General features: G+C 38.5%; 1 protein-coding gene across 2 annotated transcripts in view; it reads left to right on the top strand.

Moving 5' to 3' along the window:
• The window catches only part of USP45 (ubiquitin specific peptidase 45), a 51,977-nt gene that overhangs the window by 14,651 nt on the left and 10,670 nt on the right, over positions 1–26,656 (top strand). The window contains exons 6-12 of one of the 2 annotated variants that reach the window (XM_017818690.1): positions 5,703–5,848; positions 7,055–7,150; positions 9,034–9,164; positions 9,254–9,358; positions 21,173–21,260; positions 25,488–25,569; positions 26,533–26,624. In XM_017818690.1, coding sequence (XP_017674179.1) covers positions 5,703–5,848; positions 7,055–7,150; positions 9,034–9,164; positions 9,254–9,358; positions 21,173–21,260; positions 25,488–25,569; positions 26,533–26,624 — 740 coding nt within the window. The remainder of the gene's footprint in view (positions 1–5,702; positions 5,849–7,054; positions 7,151–9,033; positions 9,165–9,253; positions 9,359–21,172; positions 21,261–25,487; positions 25,570–26,532; positions 26,625–26,656) is intronic. The other variant, XM_017818691.1, reaches the window with a different exon arrangement.

Here is a 26,656-nt window from a genome sequence, read left to right as displayed (position 1 = left end):
CTACTACATGACTGACTTTTGTAATTACATTAAGCGATTGAGATAAATCCCAGTGCTGGGTTCCCAAAAGAATGCTTGCAGCTGTGTGATTTTCGCATCTGATCCTATGGTTTGTTGTACCCAGCAATGCCTGCTTTTTCCCCCCCTCCCCCCCTTTTTTTTTTTTAAAGGAGTCTGTTTGGTTAAGAGGTCATGTTGGACACAAGATGGAAGAATAAAGCAAGATTGCTTTCCAGGGTATACCACCCAGAAATTTGTTTTGTGGAAAAGGTTAGCAGGCCATGATGATTTCCACAGAAAGGCAGGTGCAGTATTGTCCGTGTGGCACACTTGTGAGCTTCACATGGACATAATGCACATGTAGTACACAGGAACCATGCTGAGACATTGCAATCTGTGTGTCTGCTCATTTGCTGGAGAAAACAAATTGTTTTGCAGTCTTCAAAGTGAATATTATGTGTATTTTTCTTTACAAAAGCCAAATTAGATGTCGGTGAAGACATAAGATTGCATAGTTTTTGTAGAGCAGTTAATTAAATTGGTTTGTGTGGCAATAGAATGGGAAGAAAGAATATATATTCTCAAATTTCTTAGTTAAATTTGTTATTGGGAAGATCAAGCAGAGGAATGAGATTTCACTAGTAAGTTTAGCTGCCCAGATTTGCCAATAAATGAAAGTTAGAAACTTGATTTCTATTTTAATATATCTATTTCTATTTTTATACATCTAATAACAGATGTATAAAAATATATATAATTTTACAGTACAAGTAATAGTTGTTGACTTGTATGGAAAAACAAACAGTGTGATGAATAATTTTTCAGATATGCATTCATCTGTGGGTATTAGCAGTTGACAAAGGATCACATTGAAAAAAATTGCATTATTTCATAAGTGATTTTTACTACATGTACATTGGAATCACGTAAGACCATTCTGTATATTTAAAATTAACTAGCAAAGTAAAGCAGAATATATTGAGTCTCCAAATCTGAAATACACTTCAGCAAAAAGACATTTCTGTTATCGGTTTCTTTCTTTTCTGTTATCCTGTTTCTTTCTAATGTGCATACTTGTTAGGGGCTGTGGTTAATTATACACCTTGCAAAGGGATGAAAACTGAATCACTGGTAAAAACTTTTTTTAGACATTCTGTAATTTTTATTTACAAAGTCTTTCCTTCCCTGTCGATGTACCTACTTCCTTGTAAAGTGTAGCGCAAATCATCTGAGTGCAGAGGATCAAAACGTGTGCTTGAATAGGTTGCTCTTTCACTGTGCAGATGTCTTTAGTTTATAACATTGTGGCAGATTCAGTTTTTTGATCATTAATTTCGTATGATTGTAACACTATAAGAGAAGTTGGGCTTTTAAAATGTAAAGCTAGTGACCATTTTAGAAGAAAACTGTGCTGTTTGTCTAAGGGTTAGAGTCTCATTGTTGTACAGTGTTGAACAAAAAAAAAAATCTAAATTTTTTAAATAAAAAAGGAGTGCCAGACAATTTAGTAGCATTTCATAATACAGCATGATGAGAACTTGGTAAAAGAAAGGCAGTCTATTAACCTTGCTTTTACTGTGAAGACCTTCAGCTGAAGTACCAGAGTTGTATTCAATAGAAAAGGCTTGACCTTGGAATAAAAGTGTGTATTCCTGGAACCCTCATTTTTAATTAAAAAAAAGTTGCATTGAAAAGATGAGCAAAAGTGCTTACTCTCGTAGCTGAAAGAAAAATTTGATGTCATTTATCTTCTTGCTTGCATACCATCTGCACCCCCAGGCACAGCTCAGTTTCAGCAAGGGCGGTACAGAAGTCCATGTGCACTACAAGTGTTTGAAATACTGGCAAAGCAAATGGATAGGGAACACATGATAAATTTTCTGGACATCTTTTGCAAGTGGATGTGTCAGCACTATGTGTGTTTGTACACCTGGTCCAGTAACTTGCTTTGCTTCGTGGAATGAATCATTGTCTGTGTTAACGCAGGGTTTAGGAATCTCAGTTAAGGGACTGGTGCTGTGCAGCTGTGGGACAAAATCATGTTCCCTGCCTCCTGAGAGCTTATGAGATAAGAATACAAGTGAGCAGAAGTAGGCAAAAGAAAAGAATGGCAAGAAAAAGGTGGTTTGCAGGCAAAAGCTGTAGCAGAGGATCAGTCTCTGACTGCTGTCCTCTTTCTCATGGGTCTGGTGGGAAGGGAGTTTTCTAACATGGGGGAGAGCAGGGTGTTGGCTGTGTCTATGTACAAATGAGGCTGTCTGAGGGCTGAAGGAGTGAGTGCTGGAGATGGATGTCATGGTGGGACCAGAGGCCTATGAAGAGTTGGTCAGTAGGGTGTGATGAATTGTATGGAGAGCTGGGCAGTGGGTCTTGGCAGAGTGCTCAGGTAGGGTGTCTCTGCAGCCAGATACACTTTGTCAAGGGAAAAAGAGGTTGTGGTGGTCAAGGCACGACTTGGGTGAGAGTTTTCCTTATGTGACTGGATATGGAAGGCCCCCTCTGCAGCAAAACAGCAGAAAGAGCCCAACAGAGGGTAGAATGAATGTGTGAGCCCCAGGCATAGTTCTGTTCCTGCTGTGGAGGGACAGGCCTGCCTGTGGCTGATGGCCACACTACCTGAGAAGGGTGGAGAGGTTGAGGGTTACCATGTCAACTCTCTGAAAGATCTTATAATGAACTATGAACAGAATCTGGTCTATGACTTTAATTACTTCTGTGCTTTTCACCCACCTTGCTCTCATTAATGTTAATAAGGTCCTTTATAAGAAGTATTATTGCATGTGGATGGATGGCTTGGACTACTTCTTTTCTCCTGTTTGGCGAGGAGCCGAAGGTCTTTGTGGGCAGCAGCAGATGACAGCCATTTTGATGGAATCCTTTTGCTGGGATCCTTCTTGTGTCTGTACTGGCTTAAAAGTCACTTTTCATATTCAAAAGTATGCCTGTTAAAATATTATAGGATTGCAAGACTGAGCCGGCAAGAGTCCATGAAACAGCTGTTCAGTGGAAAGTCACTTTAAAAAATTACATATTAGCCTTTTGATTAATAACATGCTTGTAGCCGTGGGTTAATCTTGCAGAAGGACCCTCCAGCCCCAATCTGTAGAAGTATTAGCTATCACAGTCATTACCAGCATGTCCTATTAAGACTGACCAACTCTTCACATGTCAAGTAAACATTCAGCTTTAGGCCTGTCTGTCATTTATCACTGAGCTGGGGACACTGAGCAGAGCTAAATTAAAAACTGCTGTCCCTCCTCTGGCTCTGTCTATGTCCTTAAAAATACCTGTCTTATAAGCAAGGTAGCAGATAATGTTTGTAATGTCAAAGCAAACCTTTTCTTTCAAGGCTTTTTCACAGATAGAAAAAAGCCTAGTACAATGTCATGTGGATTGTTTTTGTAAAATTATTAAAAAATGAAGAAGCAGTAATTAAAACCTTCTGAGTAAAGGATGTTCCTAGACTTTGATAACAACATCCAGGCCTTTTCCCAATTTACTGCTACTTCTTCTTATCCCTATGCTAATTATCCAGCTTTGTGGTAATCGGATGTCTGGTTCTCATTTATTGTGTTTTATAATTGCGTATTCATCCAGCTCTTATCTCAAAGCTGGATGCTTTGGCTCTGTTTTCCCTCCCTTAAATAATTTATATGTAAGGTTCAGCAAATGGAACCTTGCTACTTGTGTGAAGCTGCCATTTAACCATGAAGGGAAATGCTTTTATCGAGTTTGCCCTGCAGATATGGTCCGCTGTGGCAGTGCTGTCCATATTTGGTGGCTGTGCAAGGAGAGCCAGGTGGTGCTGCAAAGCATAGCACAGTGAAGCGTGGACAGATCTAGGTTTGACATTTGTCATCCTGTACTGCTAAAGGGAAGAGAAAAATCTGCTTTTCCATATGCTTATGCTTTAATTTTTGCCTGCAGTTTTGTCCAGATGGCCTTGTGAACATTGTTTACTTTAAGATGCTGTCCCAGATGTTTTTGAATGCCGATGGATAAATGCAACAACTCTGGTATACTAATACACAAATTATTTACACAATTTTGGTTTTATCCCCCCTCTTTTTTTTTTTCCTTTTTAACCATCTCTTCTCCCCAGCACTACTCTGCATGGCCCACTTCTCTGAGGGGAGAACATCTCCACTTATGTTATTAAACTTTTGAGAGTGAGCAACGCTTTTGAGTTGCAATATTTGGAGCCCCTATTCCCCTGCTGTGGTCGTTCTGATGCTCTGTGTGGGTGGATGAGCATGCCCCTTCTAAGCATGGCAATTAAAAGGTGTTGCTGCTTGTAGCCCATGAAACAGTGAGTATTTCAGGGTGTGAGCAGCTCGTTTGTCAATCGTTGCATTCAAAAACACTTTCTTTTTCAAGAACTCAGTCTTTTACTTTGCCCTTGTACTGTCTTAAATTTTCCATCCAAGTGGAGTAATTTAAAGCTGTGTAAGCAGTATTAACAAGAACATTTAAAAATGTTTTTAAACAGCAAAGCACCTCTAACTGTGTTTTGACAAACTCTGATACAATTTGTAAGAATAGTTACGCCTTGATGGCACTGTAGGGTGCAGGGAGACTGCTTTAGAAGCTTGTTGCCAGATACAACAGCTATTTTAATGACTTCTTTTTTATATAATTATATTTTTTCATCTTCTAAGCAAGAAGCTACCTAGGAGTGTACGTAAAAGAATCTTTTTGCATGAGAATTTCATTAACGTAAATAGGTCTGTTATTTCTCAAGAACACTTTAATGAGACTTCAATGTGAAACTCATTAGAACAAATATATGAATTCATATGTCAAGACAGAGATTGTAGCATCACAGTTCTTGGCATCTATTAAGTCCATAACTCGTTTACATTGACGTGCATTGTTAATCAATATTTAAGACACTGCAGATGTCAGTAATGTTCATATTTAGTCCTGCAACCATGACAATATGAAAGTTGCTAGTAGAATTCAAGACTAAATGTTGTTATCTCAAGTCTTTCCATTACCTCTAGGCTACAAGTTAATGACTGTCTAACTTTACTGCCCCTTATCTATTTAAATAATAAGGGAAGTAGGGAATTATATGGGTGTTATACTGGTAGCATAGTTTTAAAAATTTTTGTTACTTGAAATTAAAACACTAGCATTGTATGTATGTGGGCTGTACTAGCAAGTTCTCAGGCTGTGACAAAGGGAGGTGGGTTGAAGAGCAAATGTAGTATTTGAGCAAACTGATAATGACTCTAACTGGACTGTTGACAAGGCAATTCGAATGGAGTGCAATAATTGATAAAGACTTGCAGCATTCAGGTGGTAACTTTTGGTTACCTCTCTTCAAATGCACCAAAAAGCAGCCTTTGTGTGGCGTTTCTAATGTGTCTGATGAATGTATATCTCAACTGCCTATTGTTAACAAGCTAACAGAGCTCATTTTATTTTATTTATTGCTTGCATAATTTTAGAAGTTACAGCCTTATGGGACAGTATGATTATTGTGGAAGGTTTTGTTGGATGTACGTAGTTGTTGGGGGGGGATTTGGGGATTTTTTCCCCCCAGGGCTTTAACTGGTGAGATTGCATAAAGCAGCATCTTAGAGTATCATCAAGGTATCTTTCCACATATGTTAAAATTGATAAACATAATCATGGAAGGATTACATTGATAAAACTATGCAATTACATAGTCATATTAATCTATAGTTTAATTATAGGTTCATCAAAAATCTTACGTCTTCGTGAAGAAAACAGTGAAACAAGTGAAATACTAAAAGGAAAAAATTCTGGCAATGGTGCCTCAATTCCGGTTAAAGGAATAAATAACTTAGGAAATACTTGCTTTTTTAATGCTGTCATGCAGGTAAGATGGAAAGATCATACCACTTTCTTTTCACAGATTTCAAAAATACTATATCTGTATAATCAGTGGGCTTCAGAAAAGGTTCTGAGTTGCCAGTCTTCATTTTGCTGTCTCAAGGTCCTTTACAAATTCTTTTTACTCCTTGCTATCCCAGGATTATTTCCTGTTATAGCAAAAAAGAATTCTTGGGTCAGTAGCATTTTGTACGTAATGAGACAAGTGAAAAGGTCAAGTGTTTTACACACTGCATATGTGTGTGGGTTGTACTCTAGCATGTAGTTTTAATTGTAGTTCAGCATTAGCAGTTATGAGTAATGCAAGGTATTTACCGTACTGGTGGTGTGAGTAGTGGTACTTTGTGTGTAATGTAAATGTCTGCACACTGAATTGTGACAGTTTTAAGCCCCTACAATGGATGCAGTTATAAAATTACTTTTATTGATTATGATTTTTTCATAATAGAATAAGAGGAATGAGCTATACTAATACACTTCTATTGATGTTGAGTATACAACTAATCCAACATCCTCAAAAAAGGCAGCAGCCTTCGCAGGTTTTATGTTGGACTGTCCCATTGCTTGTCAGCTGAGCAGAGACATCTGTATGTCTGCAGACGGGAGTGAACAAATGAGGGAAAACTGCTATAAAGGTGTTCTGCACTGGCACACTTTACCTTGTGTTTACAGTGTTGATTACAAAATTCAGTAAACAAATAGTAAAATTGTAAGGAGTAGATTTACTGGAGATTGTTACTGTTACTGTTATCTGCAGTCAAAGGTAATAAAAAATAAAGAAACAATGTGTTGGTTTCTCTCCTCAATTCAGGGAGGTAATGCTTTTCAGTGTGCCAAAGTCTTTGTGCTTTATGAGGCATGATGAGAGGGACTGCGGAGTTTAAGAAGAGACAAATGATTTCTGATACTAATGTCCTCACCATAAAAAATTAAATTAATGAATCTTGTTGTTCAACAAAAATAACAAAGTTATTACTAGGAAACTATTTTGAAATTACAGAAAAAGAAATAGATGCAATTTTAGAAACAAGTCGGATCAGTGATTTTTCTAGTGCTTTTTCTAGTGGTCTGACCTAAACCTCAGTTATACATTATGAAATAGATCTGGTTTTGTCTATGCCTGAAGCTAGAATATGTAACTAAAGAAAACTGTGTAATTGAAAGATCAGCATGTTTCTTTTTTTTCTTTAAGAACTTGGCACAGACTCATGTACTAAATGAACTGATATATGAGATGAAGGAGAAAGGAACAAAGTTAAAAATCTGTCATGCTTCAGACTCCCAATTGGTAAGTATGTATTGAGAAATACAAATCTGGGAAGCTGTGGGAAGAAGCTGGAGGACAGGGAGTCACATCTCTGTTAAAGGCACACTGTTACTTTCCCGTTTCTTTTGCCTTTTAATTGTTTAGCTGTTTTATGTTATCTGTGAACTCATTTCTTTTACAAAAATCATTATTCAGCCCTGGAGGAGGAGGAATAATGACTTGCTTTCACATGAAGTATCAAATAATGCCTGACCTTAAGTAAGAGAGGCTGGCTTATTTTTGTTTGTCATTGAATTTCTTCAATATGAATGTATGATACAGGAAATAGTCTATTCGGCTCTAGAAAGTGTTAATAAAATATTTTATTCCAGTCTGTCCCAGCCATTGATAAGGCTTGTAAAATTTATTATGTACTTCACAGGCTAGAGGATTAAAATGAGAGAGGCAAAATTTCACTGAGGACAAAAATTTCTTGTCCTCGAGCTCATTGCAGGCATATGGGAAAGAGACTCCTGTGGCTATTATCCAAAGAATATTCTGCTGTTCCTGTCATGTCTTAGAGACTTGGATTTTCACATGTTGTTGGCAATAAAGATAATACCCTTTTCCCTCAGCTGGTTAAAGCAAACAGTTTACAGAAGATTTTTGTTTCTTTTTTTCCTGCTCTTTGCTGGGAGCTTTTTGGTGGCAGTGAGGGTGGAGTGGTGGTATTCTGTTTCAGATACCTCTGAAATGATGAAGATTTCTTGGCATTGCTGTAGGTGATGTTCATAGCCTGTATAGGCAAGAACAGTGTGAAATTCACTGCATTGCTGTCTTTATTTCCTCCAGTGGTAGTTCTCAGCAGCCACATGTTTCACTAAGTTATCCTGAGCCACAATGGAGGTCTGGAGCTTGTTTTTGCCCAAAGGCTTAGAAAGCCAGTGAGATGTTGGCTTATGGTTGATGCGAAACTTGCACAGCCATAAGGTTGAAAGATTAATTTTTTGTTTAATGACAATGCTTACAATGTAAATAAGGTCTTTGGAACAAAGATTGTGTTTTCTGGTCTTTGTTTTTGTTTGTCAACTCAAAATTAGAGGGCTGCAGTAACTAATAGTAATGTAGAAATCTGCAGCTTCCCGCTTGGTAAGGGGCATTTTTCCACTTTTCGATAGTGTATATAAAGCAAATACTTTATATTTGTGTGTATCCATAGCGCTTACGTTTTGTGTGGATCTGCTTTCTGGATGAGGCACTCTCTCTAATTGTTTGTCTGGCTGTTGTAATCTGTTTTTCTGAGAGTCAGGGCACCTAGTAGGGAGCACTGTGGTCATGTATGAACCTTGGAGCGTGTTAGGGAGAGCTGGTGGTCTGTGATCGCTGTGAACCACTGCTGGTGCCTTCATGGCACCTGGTTCTTGGAGGAACAGGGTGTGTTTCTGTGTCTGTTGGATGTGTGGAAATCTCAGTGTGTGGCTCACAGGTCAGAGAAGCTGGCCACCCCGTTCCTAAGGTTGAGTAACAGGGAGCCACTGAGCACCATCTTACACTGGCCCACAGAGATGGTCACTTGGGCTGTCTCTCCAACTGAGTTTCAGTGCCACGTGGGAGTAAGAGTAAAGCAGGTAATACAGGAAGGTAGTCTGTTTTTGTGAGAAACAGGCTGGCTCAATGACATACCTGTTTCCAAAACTATTGGTTACCACCAGTTTTCTCAACAAGAATTGTTTGGTTTTGCAACTGTTACAGCTTAAACAATAAGCTTTCTCTTCAGTAATTTCAATCATGTAGGTGACATCAACATTTAAAAAACCCCACCCCAGAACACTCTTAAGACCAAAGTTACATTGCTCTTTATCATGAATGTAGTAACTTGAAAGAAGTCTTTGAAATCTGATGTGCATTTTACCTTTGTTTTGAAGGATCCTTTGGTGGTAAACCTTTCCAGCCCTGGACCTTTGACTTCAGCGATGTTCTTGTTCCTTCACAGTATGAGGGAGGCTGGAAAAGGTCCTCTTTCTCCCAAAGTGCTGTTCAGCCAGCTTTGTCAAAAGTATGTATTGTCGGTATCTTTTACTTATTCATTTAATTTTAATTTTTACTGGTGTGTTTCTAAGTGTACTATGTCTTGTACTTTCTAAGGTGCCGTTGGATTTTTACTGGGCAGTCCAGAAAATATTTTCTTCATATTTTAAAGTTGTGGGACTCCTTGTTGCACTCCAGGGTTGTACCTGCCCTTCATGTAATGTATGGTCCAGTTCATAACCACTAATGTTTAATGGGCTTTGAACTAAATGTGAGGGGGCAGAAGAGGGCATGATAAAACTGAAGAAAATAGGATTACCTTTCAGGTTTTGTTGTGTATTAGCATATTAGCATAAAGCTGTGCTAATACTGCAAAGTGTATGTAGGTATTGTGTAAAAAAGAGTAAGATTTTAAATGGGAAACCTCTGCAATGATGTCTAACCTTGGCGTCAATTCAAAATTAAAAAGAGTGTAACAAGTAAGGACTTGAAGCAGTACTGAAATGGCATATGGTTCCAGATTGCAGAGAGCTTACAAGCCCTAAAGAAAGTCCTGTTTCTTGGTGTGGAAAATGTTTACAGTGGTGCCTTGTAGGTGCTTTCAATTATGATGCAAACAGTCTTGCTTTTTAAAACACCTGTAGAAGACCTATTTAAAAGTTGATACAAATATTTAAATATTGACTTACAAGCAAAAGAAGCTGTAGAATCAGAGTAAGTGGAGGATGGTATATCTGAATCTCACATTTGAAAAAGAATAATATTGCGTGTTATTTATTTGCTATGGTATTATTTATGGAACTGTAAGCGTTCTGCAGCAAGAGAATTAGGAAAGTTGCAGCCTCCTACCATGGCTTTCCAGGACAATCCTATTGGGCAATGGATTTAAAATATGGTATAAAGAAACAAAAGCTTTTAGATTAGAGCAGGGACAATTGAATTCAGTAAAGAAATAACTAATTAACTTTTCTTTATTCTCAAAACTCAACTTCAGAAACTTAACATTATATTTTTTTACTGTATTTGTCTTCCTTTTGATTCTTTTGAGCTATAAAAGAAAATGTGTATAAAGTGACCTTACAGCAATTTTGGATCAAACAGCAGTGTTCTCTCTTTAGCATTATCTACCTGGAAGAAAATATATAGGGAAGAAAAATACATTGTTTTCTCACTCCTCCTCCTGTTTTGAGGCTGTCTCAAAAAAATGTGATTATAAGCAGAAAATTTGGCTGAGAAATGGAAGGGAAATGATTAAATAACAATAGTAGTTTTTTCCCAGTAAGTATTAAGGATAGAAGGGAAAGGATGATATAAAACATGTTTTGAAGCCCACCTTAACAAATTCATTGTGAAATAATCATGAGGCACTGCACTTCAGATGCACTGCACTGCATTGTATTTTTAAAGTGGTATTTATTTTGTATCTGCTCTGTGTCTGTTTGTGTAGTCATCAAGTGATGTGTAGCAGTATTAAATTTCAGCTATCTAGTTGTTCTTTTATTGTTGTTTTTTTTATTTTTAAGATGGGCATATACTTTAACTACCAGCTAAAACTGAAACATTTTAATGTGGGCAGCAGAATTTTGCTGTTTAGACATGTATCTGCCCACTTCTACCATCTCTTGCCTTCATTCCTACTTCTTACTTTTGTTATCCTTGCAGAACACAACATAGATATAAATCCTTCTCTAGCTCTACTGTCAATATGAAAAGTGTCAGCTGCATCCTGTTAGCAGGAAGTTAGGTGTTGAGGGTCAGATAAGGGGCTGGACAGGTATGAGAGAAGGTTTTTTTTTTTATTGTTTTCTTATTGGTGGTGAGATAAACAAGAAAGAAGAAGGGGAGTTTAAGCAAATTCAGCAGTCTGCAGTGGTAGAAGAAGGAGAATGCAGTGTTCTGTTATGCCATGTTTACAAAGCCTTTTTTCATCTTTTAAAGTTGGCTTTCTGCTCTTCAGCAAAGCTGAAATGGAAAAGAGAGTGATTACAAGAGTCCCAGCTAGGAAGAAGTCTGTGGTACTGCAGCATTCTCTGTAAAAACTGCTTCTTGAATCCTGCCAGAAAGTTGTGTTAATAAAGTCATCTTAGAGGCATGCACTACTTGTGTTTTTCATATTGAATTAGCACAAACTCCTTCTATTCAACAAGTAAAGTTCAAGCAAGTTTCCTACAGAGATGACAGAGTGAAATGTAAAAGGAAGAACTACACTGAAACAAAATGTTTATATTTCAGAGAGAGATGTCAGAGAAAGACAGGTCCGTTAACTACTGGGGAGGATGGCATGGGGAAGGACTTTTAATAGCAGTGGGTTGGGTTTATATATTTTACATAAAGTTTGCTGATTCCGGTTGCAATCTCATTTTTGGTCTTTTGTTGGTTTTGTTTGGTTGTTTGGTTTGGGGTTTGTTATTTTTTAATTTATTCTTTCCCCATCACAGATTCAAGTCTACAGTATATGACCATACCTTTCTTCAGTACAGAATTTATGAAGCAGATTGTGCAGATAGTATAGGATAAACTTGTCTGTGATATCAGGAGTTGGACTCAGTGACCCAGGAATTGTCTTCCCAGTCCCAGCTTTTGCCATAACATTATTTTCAATAGTTGCTTATAGCTTGCAAAACATGGCAAGGATGCACACACTGAGTAGTCATTCAGAATATAAGATGTTTTGCTTAGTACTTAGCACAGTCACTTCCAAATACTACTAGGTTTCTTACAGATGTGAATGGTTGAAATGCTGAAGCTGTCAGCAGGTGATGGTATGCTGCTGTTCTTTATATGCTTAGATCTACTTGTTAGGGTTGTTACAGTATGCTATCTAGTGAAAAAGTAACAGCAATTTCTTATTAATGTTTTCCTCATGTGTAGCACAAAGCTGATCCTGTAAAAATGCTTACTTTTCTCTAATGACACAGTTGGATTCTATATATAAAAATATAAATTTTGATAAATTGGTATTGATGAGTTGTGATGGATTTTTGTTTTTTAATCTCCTAGCTAGATGGTGACATATTTTCATGTTGGATCAGTTGGTTCAAGATACAGTAAAGGTAGCTGTATAATTTAATGCCTGACACTTGCCCTCATTTCCAGTTCAGTGCTGGAATAATACTTCTGAATTTAATGTCTGGAGTTGCTTTTTTTAGATGTCGCTGTAAGACATCAGGACTCAACCTGCTTCAGATGTTGCAGTATGCAAGAGTTTGAATGCTAACATTTGAACTGGGCATCCTTACTCAAAAATTGAAAAGTGCTCAGTGAAAGAAGACCTAAGAAGGCAGGCAGGAAGGAAAGCAGGAAGGAAGGGAGGGCTTAAAAGGAGCAGGCAAAGGCACATAGGAGTGAGATTAGGTGTGGGCAGAGAGCCTGTAAAGAAAGGCCTTGTTCAGCTGCAGCTCTGGCATGTCATTTTGTGGGATCCCAAATCTCCAAGTGGATACATGTTCACTACTCAAAAGCAGTAAGGGAACTGGAACAGTCCTTTTCAACTGCAGACTGCTTCTTTAAGAGTCTGAGGAGATCATGGCATGAAGTTCATAGTCTTGTGTATGAAAGGGGATCTGTGGTGCTTTTTTTATTTAATAGCAAAAGAAAAAAATGATCCCGAGTGTTAATTTTATCAAGTGGTGGGGTAGCCAGGTTGAAGAAGGGGAGAAGAAGAAAAGAAATGGATGAGTCTTTCTATAGCAACTGTTTAGCGTCTGGTACTAATTCATCCACTGTTAATTTTGTTAGTGTTGCAGCTGTCAGATGTTTTGCTAGGACAGATTGTGAGCATAGCTACGGGGCCCTTCTGTTGGTTTTCCACTATGCTGAATATCAGGACTGCAGACTTCTGACTTATCTGGAGACTTAGTAACTAATGCAACACTGATATATTAAGAGGATATAAATTTTATTTCCTTTATTTGTTATGACTGAATAATTTCATTGGTGGAAGAAAGCTTAGTTTTGTGGATCAAGTAAAGGTTGCGGCATATAGGTGAGGAGTCCAGAAAAGTGTTACAGAATTTAGCTGCTTCAAACCTCCACCAAATAATTATCTATATAGGTAGATAATTACCATGAAGGAAAAAATACTTCCCTAACAAAGAGTGTATTGGTGGTCACAGAATCTACATAGATCTTACTTCCCCAAGGAGTGTTCATCCTTCCTTCTCAGGTGCAGAAAGTAGAACTCGAGCCAGAGGTGGGACTGACAGAATGGAGGTCATGCACGGTGAGGAGTGTTGATATTAGTAGAACTATAGTTTTCAAGGGAAACCTAAACAGTGCTTTGAGTATTCCACATATATTGCTTCTGAGAGGAAATGCTAAGGAAAACTAAGGTAATGTACAAGATATAAGGGGTGAAGGAGGCAGGATTTTTCTCATTAATTACAAGTCTTTGAGCCTTTTCTTTTAAAATAATATTGCTGTAGGGAAAATATCTTTTTAGAAAAGATTTTCAGCTTGCTTATTTTTCCCATTTGACTTTTACCATTGAAAAATAATAACAGCAGAACACACAGTTGATGTTTCCTTGACCAATTGTTAAGAATTATTTTGTGTCCCTGTCAAGCCCTCCTTGTCCCTTGCTGACAATGCTGCGGCATGTTCAGGAGCTCTGACAGAGGAGATTACATCTTCTTCTCTGTGCAGCAGCAGTTGAGAGACTGCATGTCTTTTTTTTTTCAGAAAACTTCATCAGAGTTTTCATGATATTAGGAACAAGTTAACAAAGCTGGGTGGATGAAGTTTTTGAGCGCAAAGTAGACGAATTGCATGTAAGAGTATGCATTGGCAGAAATCATCTGCACATGTTCCTGAGTTTTGTGTTCACTTCCTCTACTCAGGGGGAAGACCTGTGCAGCATTGTGGAGAACACAAGTATTTGCAATGTGTGTGGTATTGGTGAGCTACGTAAGCAAAGCTTGTAGATCAAATGAAGGAGAAAACGAATGATTTCATTAGGTACATTGGAGGTGTATTCTCAGTGCAATGTTCATATTAACCAGAATTTAGGGAGAGGTAAGAAAAATAGGAAGCCTTGATGTCACTAGGGACTTGAATACTGGGAGGAGAGAACATGAAAACAAGGCATGACAGCAAGAGAAGACAGTAAATGGTAGAAAATAAATTAGCTGTGCTTCTTTAACTGACCTCATTAGAGTTCAAGTAGCTGTCTGTGAAACTGAAAGGCAACAGACTTAGAGCCTGAGATTAAAAAAGGTTTGTTTTTTTTTAACATTTCATAGGGCTGATCTGTGGAACTTGCTATCACAGAATGTTGCTGAAAATCTTAGCAGGACTTAAAGGAAGAAAGAAGAATTAAGACATCCATATAAAGAGAAAACTTTTTTTTTTTTTTTATAAGGATGATCTTGTGCATAAAGTCCTTCACTTGCCTACCAGCTAGTAGGAAGAAGTTTCCCCAGACAGGTATTTCCATTACTTCCTAAAAAGAGATGTGTTTTCCTTCTGATGGTTAAGTTGGAAATAGCTCACGGTAACATGTGAGCTGTTATGTCCATTCAGAGCTCCTTCTAACAAGTGCTTTTTGCTCTGGTACCAGAGATCTGGTGCATTGCAAGGAAGTGATGGTGCCTCATTTTCTGTTTTGGGGGAAGGTGAGACAAAAAAGATTAAATAAATTGGCCAGCATGTCCAAAGGAGAGCTAAGAGCTGTCTATCCATGCCCTCCAGATGGTACAGTTGTGCCTGGTGTTATCTGTTACTTACATGTGGGGACAAGCCCATGTTTGCTTGGAGTTTTTCCTGCTAAGCACCTCCTACCACGCAGAACTCTGTAGTGTATGTACTGCATTATTAAAGGGTTCTTCTGTGTGTTGCACTACTGGAAAAAAATCAAATAGTATGCTCTGTTTCTGAGTCCAAGCACTTAGTGTTTTTTCTAAAATTTTCCAAGGTATTAGGCTATCTTCTACACAGAGATAGTAATTCTTGAAAGGATGATTTTGGATGATATTAGAGACAGTGAAAGTGTGTCAGCTCTGTGCAGTATGACTGAATGACTGTAATTGTATCCTGGTTCTGCTTTTGAAGCACAGCTTAATTTCCTTCAAATTAATATAATATACGAATTAAAACTATTGAGTTTTTTTTCTTTGAAAAATTATGTTATTATGTAGTTTTTGTTATTACAGCATTCTAGGAATTATCAGGAAAAGTATTTCTTTAACTGACAGTCAAGCAATTACAACTGGTCTCCAGATGAGCAACGAGAGGCTAGATAAGTAGTATGCATGTAGATGTCACAGTTGTCCTTCACCACTTATGGCCATTAGCAGGAGTTCAACCTGTTCTGTCATTATCCTGCTGACACTGTACAACAGGTTGTATCGCATTGGCACTGGCTTCCATATGTCAGCACATCTGTGAGCGGTCAACTCAACCAACCATCTCCAAGTCCCCCACTTTTGCCAAGGATCTTGCTTGAAGCATATTTTCAAGGAGACGAGAGCACACATCTTTTAGTTGTCAGATTTCTGTGTATCAGCATGGATTAATTCCTTTTTTTTTCTCTAATACTGGTTTATAAATGTAGGAAGCTTCCAGTAAATGCATTGTGAGCTGTGAAATTCCCTCTTTTTTATTGTTTTTTGGTTTCCTTTTGTGGCTTCCCCCCCCAAAACAAATGCACTAATCTCAAATATTTTTCTACAGAACATGAGATGGAATTATATGGAACATTACATAGCATGCTATGTACATGAATGACAGATTCACTATATGTTAAGCAGTGTTAACAATAACATCGTTTGTCAGTTCAAGTAAATGACTCAAACCTTATGTAGAGTCTTTACAAGTCACTTTCCTTGCCACTGCACTTTTAAAGTGGTAGCTGTTACATTCCCATCATCTTTGTTTCCATTAAAATTTAGGCACATAGATTTAATACAGACACAGAGAAGCCTAAATAATCTTGTACTCATAGATGCTGAGTTAATTTTCTCCCCTCTTAGTTTAAGCTATTAAAACTGCAGGTAAACTATTTTACTCTGAAATATAAATTAGTAAATTAGTTTTCATCTGAAGTGATTATTGTATGCTCATCAGTGGGAGGCTACACTGCAAACTGTAAGCAGTAACAAAAAGTATCTGTGGCACTTCCTCCTGATTTACATTGAAGATTTAGCTTTGAGGTGTGTTTACAGTGAAAAGAAACCTCTTGTAACAGTGATGGAGTTTTTGTTTGCTTCTTTGTCAAGTAATTATTAATTTTTGTTCCTTTTTACTATAGTGCTTCTTGCAGAGGTCCTGCTTTTGTGGCCAAAAAATAATAAAAATCCCTATTTGAACCAGGATCCAGGATGTGTATGTGCAAGGTTTTCTTGCTATATACTGAAGCTATTAATGTATCTGTACTGGAGGAGATAGGCTGAATATACTCATTGATTCTCACTGCCTCAAGAAAACAAGACATTCCTGATAAATTAATGGTAATACTTTGGCTAACTAACTCATCATCATGGCCAGGCTTCGCGAATGAAGATTTGGGAAGGGCTCTACCCACGTTTGTTGCAAGCGCGTTGGTGGCTAAAAAGGCCAATACGAGACAGGCACGTCCGGTTGCAAAAGGCACAGCAGAAAGACTCCTTAGGTGGTATATTCTGCAAGGCACGATTCTTTCTGCATTTTGTTTTCTCCTCAAGGGTGATCCTGTGTGCTTTCTCAAAGGCATCAGCAGCGTTATAGATGGTGTGTCTCCAGGCCTCCCGATTTGAGGCCAGAGTAGACCAGTTATGTTGATCAATATGGCCAAGGCTGAGATGTTGTTTCAGGGAGTCCTTGTGTCTTCTCTTTGGGGCTCCTCTCTTGCCGCAGCCGGTGTCAAGTTCACCATAAATCAAGATCTTAGGGAGGCGGTGGTCCTTCATCCTTGAGATGTGTCCTGCCCAACGCAGCTGTGTTCTCAGCAACATGGCCTCAATACTTGTGACTTCACGAGGAAGGCAGCCTCAGAGAACATGGTGCCGGTTACACACTCTTTTGGTCAGGTAAGCCCAGAACCGAAAAACATCTCTCAGGAGTCGGCTTCATGATCAAAAACTCTATTGTTCCTAAACTTGAAAATCTGCCGACAGGTCACTCTGACTGCATTATCTCCCTACACCTTCCACTACACAACAAGCAACACGTTGTTGTCTTTCGTATATATGCCCCAACTCTCCAAGCTGACCCTGCCGAAAAAGATAAATTTTACACTGACCTGCGCCACCTTACCCAAAAGGCTAACTAACTAGATTTCTCAGAATCGAACTGATTTTGGCATCTGGGTTAAAAAAATAAGCTTATTTCAGGTTTCTGGACATTCAGTGAGAGAAAACTGTTTTAGGAAATTGAAAAGTGAAACTGTGCATACATGGAAACATGCATGCAGCTATGTATGTAATTTTTTTTAATGTATATTGACTGTTTTATTGGAGCCAAAATAAAGGTTCAGTGCTTTTCAAAAAGTATTTGGGATTTATAATAAAATTGATTGGAAATATTTGATTTTAATAGAAGAAGATATTGCATTTTAATTATATTAAACAAAATATTTTTAAAAAGAGTGTTGAAATTTTTAAAATTTGAAATTATTTTTTAGGTTGCCCTGCTCATTGAAAAAAATTCACTTTGAAAAGAATGCTTAAAAAAATCACCCACTCTGCTGATTCCAGATTTTATAGTAAGCCTCACAGTACGGCAGCATCATTAAATAATTTTTAACTAGGAGTATTGTCAACCTCGTGTCAAAAAGTAGACAGAAAGTACAAATGTGAAAGTATCCTATTTGTAAATGTGAACATATTGTTTTGCATATGCAGGTCCAGATTTATTCCATTTAATTTTAGGTACTGACCTTAGAGATCTGCCTTGTCACCTTGAGTCCTTCTCCAGTTACACCCCAAAGGTCCTCCAGCGAGCAGTTAAAAACTGAGAGCATTGTATCACTATCCTGCCTGTAGCCCAAGTCTGCTGTGTCCTAACTTGGCATCCTGACATCTTGCACATCTTCACATTTTACTGTTGTAGGCACGTTGCACATCTGACGCGTTCTCTGATCTCCTTTAATTTCTCCTGTCCATAAGCACAAACTTCCAAGGCAAACCCAAGGAGTTTTAGGTATGAGTGAGACAGAAGCCTCATCTTCAAGAACCCTAGAACAGTTGAAGAGCATGGCTGGGCAAGTGAGATCATTGTGCCAGGGGAAAATGCAGATACGTGTTTACAGCTTGATGTACTGGTTAGCTGGAGCACACAATGAAAATGAAAACTGGCTCAAAGTTTGTTTAATAAAATTGAAGTAAGTGGTTGTTTTTTCTGGCTGCTCTGCCAGTTTGATAAAATTGCTGTTTGAGCTCTACTAAGCCAGTTGTCTCCTGTGCTAAGTTTTGTAAGGGGTGCATGTGGTTATGCCTGCATATGCTCCTCTCAGTCTGCAACAAGAGTCACAGCTGCCATTTGATGGCCTTACTGGAAATGCACAAACCCACCCATTACAATCCTGAGTAACATGCTGTAGTTAATGTGAATAGAGATATGTTAATAGTGGATATTTATACAGTTTCATTTGGGGTTGCAAGAAGCTGGAGATGAAAATTGTTTATCAGGAGCCTTCTAGCGGTGGTTATCTTAGTAAGGACAACGCCTTAAGGATCTATCCATGTACTCATAAATCTATGCCTGGAAAATATTATATTTAGAGTATAGTTAGATTCCTATAAAAAAAGGAATCAACAGTTTTTGAATAGCAGTGATTGATACTACTGAATGGCTGTCTCATGAACAGATGCAACTGTTGCAGTTGGCTAAAAGATCACCAGTGTAAATGGGAGTGTAGTCTGAAACAGATGTTTTTCCTTTTTTGGCTTATGAGGATTGTGTGGATGCTGCTGGTGATCCAAAAGGCTAGAAAAGAATCTCCTTTCTATGGAGCCTTCAGTTTTTGTTTGTTCTGGATAGTAAAGTGCAATGGTACAAACTTGGCTGGTGCCAGTGTCCCTTCTGTGTCCTTGGGCTGACTCCTAAGTTGGCTCATCTCTGCTGGTGCCAGACACCACAGAGGATGGCAGCTGGGAGGACAGTGTAGTCGGAGAGGACAAGGGTGACACCAGGTATGTATTTTCTAAGGCGTGTAGACCCTTTTCTTTGTGACTTTTGATTTCTAGAGATGAAAAGTTAGGAAGTACACTATTTTTTTTCTGAAAGAAGCTGTTGCAGCTGTTGAATCCTCTGTATCTTCCAGATTCAGATTTCTGTTTAACATGAGTAGCCAGTAAATGAATGTAGTGATATTACATCACAGTAACAGCATGGATTGTTCATGATCTTTCACGGTCCCTTTCAACCCAAACCATTCTATGAGTCTACGATTGCATGAGTTGTCCAGATAACTTGGTTTTTTTGGTGCACTCAGGCATTGCAAAGAAGCTAAAATTTGTAATGTTTTTCTATTCAATGTACAGTGGGAGCAAAATACTTGATATACTTGATTGTTTTGATGGGTGAGTAAAGAAGGTTCCTTTAAATTAGTGCTGAATATTTATGAAATTTGAACATCTGTCATCTCAGGGTTTTTTGCTGTTAAAACCAGATGGGTATACAATTCCCCAAAGCAGCTTTGAGTAGAGTTCAGACAATGTGTAGCCAATTTATTACCTGTCTTCACAAACCTGATAGTTTTGGAATCTGGATTCAAATTTATTGTCTCAATCAAAACAACTCATTATTTTTGGGCTTTTTTCATTTTAGGTATGAAACTGTGTTTTGTTTGCTTCTGGTAATATTGCATGTTTTAATATGAATTTCAGATGTGTGAAGTATTGCGGTTTGTTAGGATAGGAGTTTGTGTGATATTGTGTGAATTGATAACTTATGATGCTAAAAGGTCCTTATAAAAGTTCTGTGAAAGAACTGTAAGAGTAACTCTTACCTGATAGCATAGGAGTGCTTAACTCTTCCTACCCTAAAAAAAACCCCAACACCAAACCCTGTTTTTTCTAATCAGAAATGTTCTTAAAATGGAGATCCTTGGTTTAGAGCATTTATCGCTAATATATATAACATTAGTTGAAAAAATTTAGCATAAATAAAAGAGTAATTGAATACAGTGTAAATTACATGTATCAGGATATGTATATCAGGATATCATACTGTTATAATTTTCTCTTAAGTTTCCTTAATAGTATTTGAAATCCATATATAGTGTGATGATATTTACCATCTTAACACACTGACCATTCACTCAGTTTGCTAAGCTGCAGCTTACTGCATTAATGGCCTGTGGAACCATTTAGAAGAGATGGTTGTATATTTGTTTAAGTTGAGAAATTCTCATTTGGATTCTGACACACAGTTTTTGTTTGTTTGTTTGACATATAGCCTTGTGACTTCCATTTCAAGATCATCTTTTCCCAGTTGAGATTATTGTGCTGTTTATGGTTTACTGTACATGGACTGTTTTATGCACATTTGAGATTTCTGCTCAATTGAGAAAAGGGTGAGATAGCAAGGGAGGCTAAGCACTTTGACAGTCTTTCTGTCTCTTTCATGACATTGGGAATGTTTAGTGGTACAGAAGTTCTGGTGTAGAGTCAGTCAGGACTGACTGCTAGCATGGATGAGGCTCTACTGGCAAAGCTGTATTTTAGTCAAGCCATACCCAATAGGATCAAAATGTGACCCAGGTTACAGTGCAGCCTTGTTGGTGTAATTGCTGCCTGCCACACCAGGAGCTTCCTAAAGTCCCATGAGGTCTAGCAGGGATTGCACCTATTTGTGCCCCTGGCATCCAACAAGACTGATGTAGACATTGTCTTGGCACTGGAACTGGCTCCCTAGGGAAGTGGCCACAGTGCCAAGCTTGATAGAGTTCAAGAAGCATTTTGGATAATGCTCTCAAGCACATGGTGTGATTTTTGGGGTGTCCTGTGCCAGGCCAGGAGTTGGACTTTGATGATCCTTGTGGGTCCCTTCCAACTCAGTATGTTCTGTGATTCTCTGCCTCCTAAGACCACTTTAAGTTCTTTACTCTTTCTTTCATAGGGCTCCTCGATTTAAGGGGTTCCAGCAGCAGGACAGCCAGGAGCTTCTGCACTATCTGTTGGATGCAATCAGGATTGAGGAGACAAAGGTAGTGTCTTCATGTGTCTTTTAAAGAACTTAATTGACTTTATGGTGAACTACTAGTCATTGCTTCAATGTTCTTCATGTTCCCAATGTTTTAAAGATGTAGTTAATGAAATAAGAGTGGCTATTTCTGTTATCTTGAGAAAAATGATTACTTTTTTTGAAGGATGATTTAATTATGTTCATGGTGATTTGTTAAAATTGTTGATTGGAATGGAAGTTTCAGTTAGCAGTAGAAAGGGTATGGTAAGTAGAACGTGAAAACTTTAGGCATCTGAGTTTTTAGGAATCTGAGTTGTTTGCCTTTATTTTAAAAAAGAAAAGTATGAAAAAAAGGACATCTGAGGAGTCAAGAAAGTAAATATATAGGACCTCTGATTTAGCTGACAGAATTTTAAAGCTTTGGAACAAAAATTAGCAGCTCCTAGCTGTGGGCCTGCTCACAATTTTAACTGCAAATTGTGAAAAGAAAAAAAGAAAAATCTTGCAAAGTTTCTTGTATCTCTTGGAAGTGTGAAGAGCTCCTTGCTTTATAAATAAAGTGCTGCTTTTCATTGCTTTAAATCTACATCTAAGTATGCTAAGTATAGAAGCAGTTTGTTGTATTGAAAATGTCCTTGTGTGTTTTGTTGTTTCTTTTCCTTCATTACTTGTGCCTCCTGTATTGTTGAAAGAAAGTGTGTGTTTGCTTGTTTGAACTGTCTTGGACCATATCAGATTTAATCTGCCTGACTTAGTCTTGGACCCTTCTTTTCAGATGATATTTTGGTAAATAGGCTTTTCTAAGCCTTCTCTGAGGGAAGGCCTTAAATCTCATACTGACCAGCATACTTCCTCTTCCTTCTCATTAGTAACCTGATGAATGTCATGATCCTGAGTTGAATTATCTCACAGATAAGATGTAAAGTTGTGTCTGAGCCCAATTTTGGGCACTAGAGTAGAACTGAACAAATCCCCGTCCAACCAGAATACTAATATATATGGGCCAACCGCATCCTGGGGGGCATCAGGCAAAGCATCGCCAGCCGATCGAGGGAGGGGATTGTCCTGCTCTGCTCTGCACTGGTGAGGCCTCACCTGGAATATTGTGTGCAGTTTTGGGCACCACAATATAAGAAAGATATTAAGCTTAATTAGGGAGTGTCCAAAGGAGGGCAATGAAGATGGTGAAGGGCCTTGAGGGGAAGCCGTGTGATGAGCGGCTGAAGTCACTTGGTCTGTTCAGCCTGGAGAAGACGAGACTGAGGGGAGACCTCATTGCAGTTACAACTTCCTCGTGAGTTGAAGAGGAGGGGCAGGCACTGATCTCTTCTCTGTGGTGACCAGTGACAGGACCCAAGGGAATGGCCTGATGTTGTGTCAGGGGAGGTTTCGGTTGGATATTAGAAAAGAAGGTTCTTCACCCAGAGGGTGATTGGGTACTGGAACAGGCTTCCCAGGGAAGTGGTCACAGCACAAAGCCTGACAGAGTTCGGGAAGTGTTTGGACAATACCCTTGGGCACATAGTGTGACTCTTGGGGGTGATCCTGTGCAAGGCTAAGGGTTGGACTCGATGATCCTTGTGTGTCCCTTCCAACTCAGCATATTTTGTGATTTTGTGAGGAGCATACTTGATCATAAACAGAACTGAACTGCAAGGAGAAACAATTAAACCTTGACACTGAAAATTTTTAGAAAATTATGTCTTGAACAGGGCACACAACAGAAGCAGGTAATTTCAGTTAAAAAACACTTGTCACGTTTTTGCAGCAGAAGGAAACTTTATTGTTTTATTTTTCGATTTTCTTATAAAAAAAGGTGGAAACTGTACTGACTTGACAAAAGAGGATTCACAGAAAGTAGGATTGTTACAACAACCAAGCTTCTTCTCCAGTAGGTGCTTGTGTTTCCCCTCAAGTCAGTCTCCTGCTTCACCAGTGGACATGCCATCATTATGATAACCTGCAGTCATATTTGCCTTTTGAATTTTGCCATTTATTATTAGAGAGCAGTGACAGCTACAGTAGCTACCTCAAAAGAGTGATGGAAGATGGTGAGAATTCATGGTGACCTTCTGGGCAGTATTTCTGCTGCCCCATTACCAGGCAGGGAGAGGTGGGTCCCACCCTGCCCTGCAATTAAACCCCACAGCTGCCCTAATGATGCATTACTGCAAGCACTCGGGGTGCTCTGCCACAGACAGTAGTAGGAAAAGCTCTCTCCCCCTTTCTCTCTCTCTCTTTTTCTTTAAAGTATCCCGTGTTTCAGGTCTGTAGATGGCACAAAAACAGCAAATATAAGGCCCATGGTGAGCACTGGCCACCGTGCTGGCCGGACATAGGCAGGAGCCTTGCAGCTGCCCCTATGGCCTGCCCACCACGTGGGCTCTGGCTGCAGCAACGGCTTACAGACACTGACCTTCCTCTTTCAAGCCACTTTTAAACCTCATTCTTGGAAGAGGGAACAATGCTGTTGAAAGGTGACTGACTGCTTTGCCATCCACCTGTGAGAGCTGAACGTGGCCATCCTTGCTTCCCTACACCTGCCAGGATTGTTTTTAAACCCTAAGTGTTTTTATGAGAAATACATGTGATACATAACATGGCAGTAGTTATGGGACCTAACCAAAAATGACATTATACTTTTGCCTCTTCTGTGTGGTTTTGTGTCTTGTATCTGATACCAGTGCTGAACTTTTAGTTAGAAAGTTTAGTTAGAAAGTGTGTATGTACACAAGTGGATTTTTAAGCTAAAAGCTTGGCAATACGACAATAAAGATGACATAGCGTCTGCCGTTTCCAGCAATGTGGGCTGGAGATGGTTTCACACCAGGGCCTGAAGTGGCTGAACCCTGCTGCTAATTGATTAATGTCTGCTGCCATTGTCCACAGCACCCTGCCCATTCAAAGACTATGTCTTTCTTTGACCTAAATAAATGGTTCAACGAGCTAATCCCAACAAAAGGGTTGCTTATGGCCCTAAACCCATTTATGGTGCTCAACTTCATGAATTACCTATTGATTAATCCTTTTAGTATATTGTTGGCTTTAAGATGAACAAAGCTGAGCTTGGGGCAGCGGGAGTTAATTCACAAGCCAGGTCACATACTCATAAGGTCGGAGTATGACTGGTCTGATGGGTGCCTGAACTGCAAACCAAACCTCCAACGCTGTCTGTCATCCTCACACTTTTGTAACATTGTGGCCTGAAAGTGTACTTTGCTGCCTGGAAACAAGAGCCATTTATTAATCCTTTCCTGTTAGGACACAGTTTTTGAGTTGCTTGCAGACAGTTTGGTATCACCATTTGTCTCTTAGAACGGTACTTTGCTCTAAGTGTGACTTCAGTGACATGTTTAATTATAAATGTCATTTGCACACCAATGCGGGAGACTCGTACATGTTCCTAGAGTTTGTGGATCAGATAGCCAGTACATTTGCCAGAAAAAGGGGAAGCATGGGTCATGCATGCTACAATGTTCCCTGTCAGGGGACCTGATTCATCCTTCTGCTTTCCTCTCTGCAGCATGTCAGATTGGGCTTTTTTACCAGCACGTGCTGTTCTGCTGCGAGGGTACACCTCACAGGAGTACAGCATCTCCCCACCCCAGGGCAGCTGAGAAAGAGCAGGGGCAAGTACCGCCCATCTGGAGGGGCAGCTACAGCCCATCGTTTATGAAGTTGCTTCTTTCTGATCCTTCTTTCAAAAATGTAGTTTTTAGGATATTTTTGGAGCAAATATTGATAACATTTACATGGATTCATTGGAAGTTTTCTGTCTCTTGTAAGGTTTTCTAACATAACTCTGGAATGTGCAGTGTTAGAAAATAAAGAGAAGTAATGAAAATACTGCCCAAACACAGTCATTGAAGTCTGACTATTAAAAGTTCTTTAGCTGCCTTCAAGTGTTTTGTGCCCTAGTCATCAGTAATAGTCCAGTCTTCCATATATTTTTTCTCTCCAGTGGTGGAAGAAATGGACAGTATTTGTATACTGAAAATTTCATGGTTTCTTGATAACCTATCAAGGGCCCTACAATGGTTCCCTTTTTAAGGGAAGGAAGTTTTTTGAATGGTTACCTACTAAAGTTAAGCTCATGTCATTTTGACATTGTTAGTGAATAACAACAGTAATTTTACAACATTAAATTATGCTTATTTTATGCAAATAATACAAGATAATATCTAATAATATCTGACTAGTTTTTAGAATGCTTACACTTAGAATACTTAATTCTTTTTTTTACTTATAGCGTATACAAACTGGTATCTTAAAAGCCTTTAATAACCCAACTACTAAGACGGCAGATGAAGAAACTAGAAGAAAAGTCAAAGGTATGCAACTCTTTACTGAAAACTTTTAAAACCGCACAAGTCTTTAAATACCATTTTCTTTAGAACTGCTTATTGCAAACAGCAGTCCCGAAGTGCTGTAGTTACCGGACTTCTATTCTGTGTTACTTTAGTGCCGCCTAGTGTGTACCTAAAGTATAGACAGCTTAGTATGTGCTGACTTGGATCTTTGTATCCAGGATAAAGGCTTCCATGGTATTAATAATGCATCTTTTAATGATAGATAGAACTTAATTTTCTTTTCTAAAATAGCCTGCTTCATATTTGTTATACAGTCGTAATTACTGTGTCACTCAGAGAGGCCACTTCCCATAAACAAACCGATTTCTGTCACTTGACTGTTACTTTGAGCACTCTAAATACAACTACAAAGAAAAGGCATGTTTTTGTTCAAAACCAGTTTTTAATCTTTTTGTGTGTGTGTTTGCTTATTCAGTAGTTCTAATTTGGGGGACTTTTTTTTAATTAAAGTCTCAGTGATTAAGATGTTTTGAAAGTCACCCTTCCCAAATCTGCAAAAGATAAGGCACAGAGATGTATTAGAACAGGCTTTGGTTAATTTTTTAGAGTTTTATAGTTGAAAAAAACATTTAGAAAGGGTCTGTCTGTCTGCTACCCCAGTCTCTATATCAAGGCAATACAATAGTATGTATGCAAAGGGAAACAGATTTTATTTAAAAGGCTTCTTCTTGAGAGATACAGTTTTATTATTCTGTTACATTAGGTTGGGAAGGGAAGGATAAAAGGGAACCTTCTCACTACAGTATTTTTAAATGTTGAGATAACAGTATATGATGAACTAGTTATTGTATTGTGTTCTAAACATTTTAAATATGTTTAAAAATTGTGCTTTCATAATATATCTTGGAAAGAATTTTTTTTGTACTTATAGTGTGGCATTGGATCTGTTATTTTTCACATTTAAAAAAGGCAATGTTTTTTCAGCATATGGAAGAGAGGGTGTGAAGATGAACTTCATAGATAGGATCTTTGTTGGTGAATTGACTAGCACTGTCATGTGTGAGGAATGTGAAAATGTAGGTATTCTGGAATTTGGTTTGATGTGGAA

The sequence above is a fragment of the Lepidothrix coronata genome, unplaced genomic scaffold (assembly GCF_001604755.1).
Source record: "Lepidothrix coronata isolate B3197 unplaced genomic scaffold, Lepidothrix_coronata-1.0 Scaffold70, whole genome shotgun sequence".
Lineage (NCBI taxonomy): Eukaryota > Metazoa > Chordata > Aves > Passeriformes > Pipridae > Lepidothrix > Lepidothrix coronata.
Note: the sequence above shows the minus strand (reverse complement) of the source record. Positions and strands in the feature narration are given on the sequence as shown.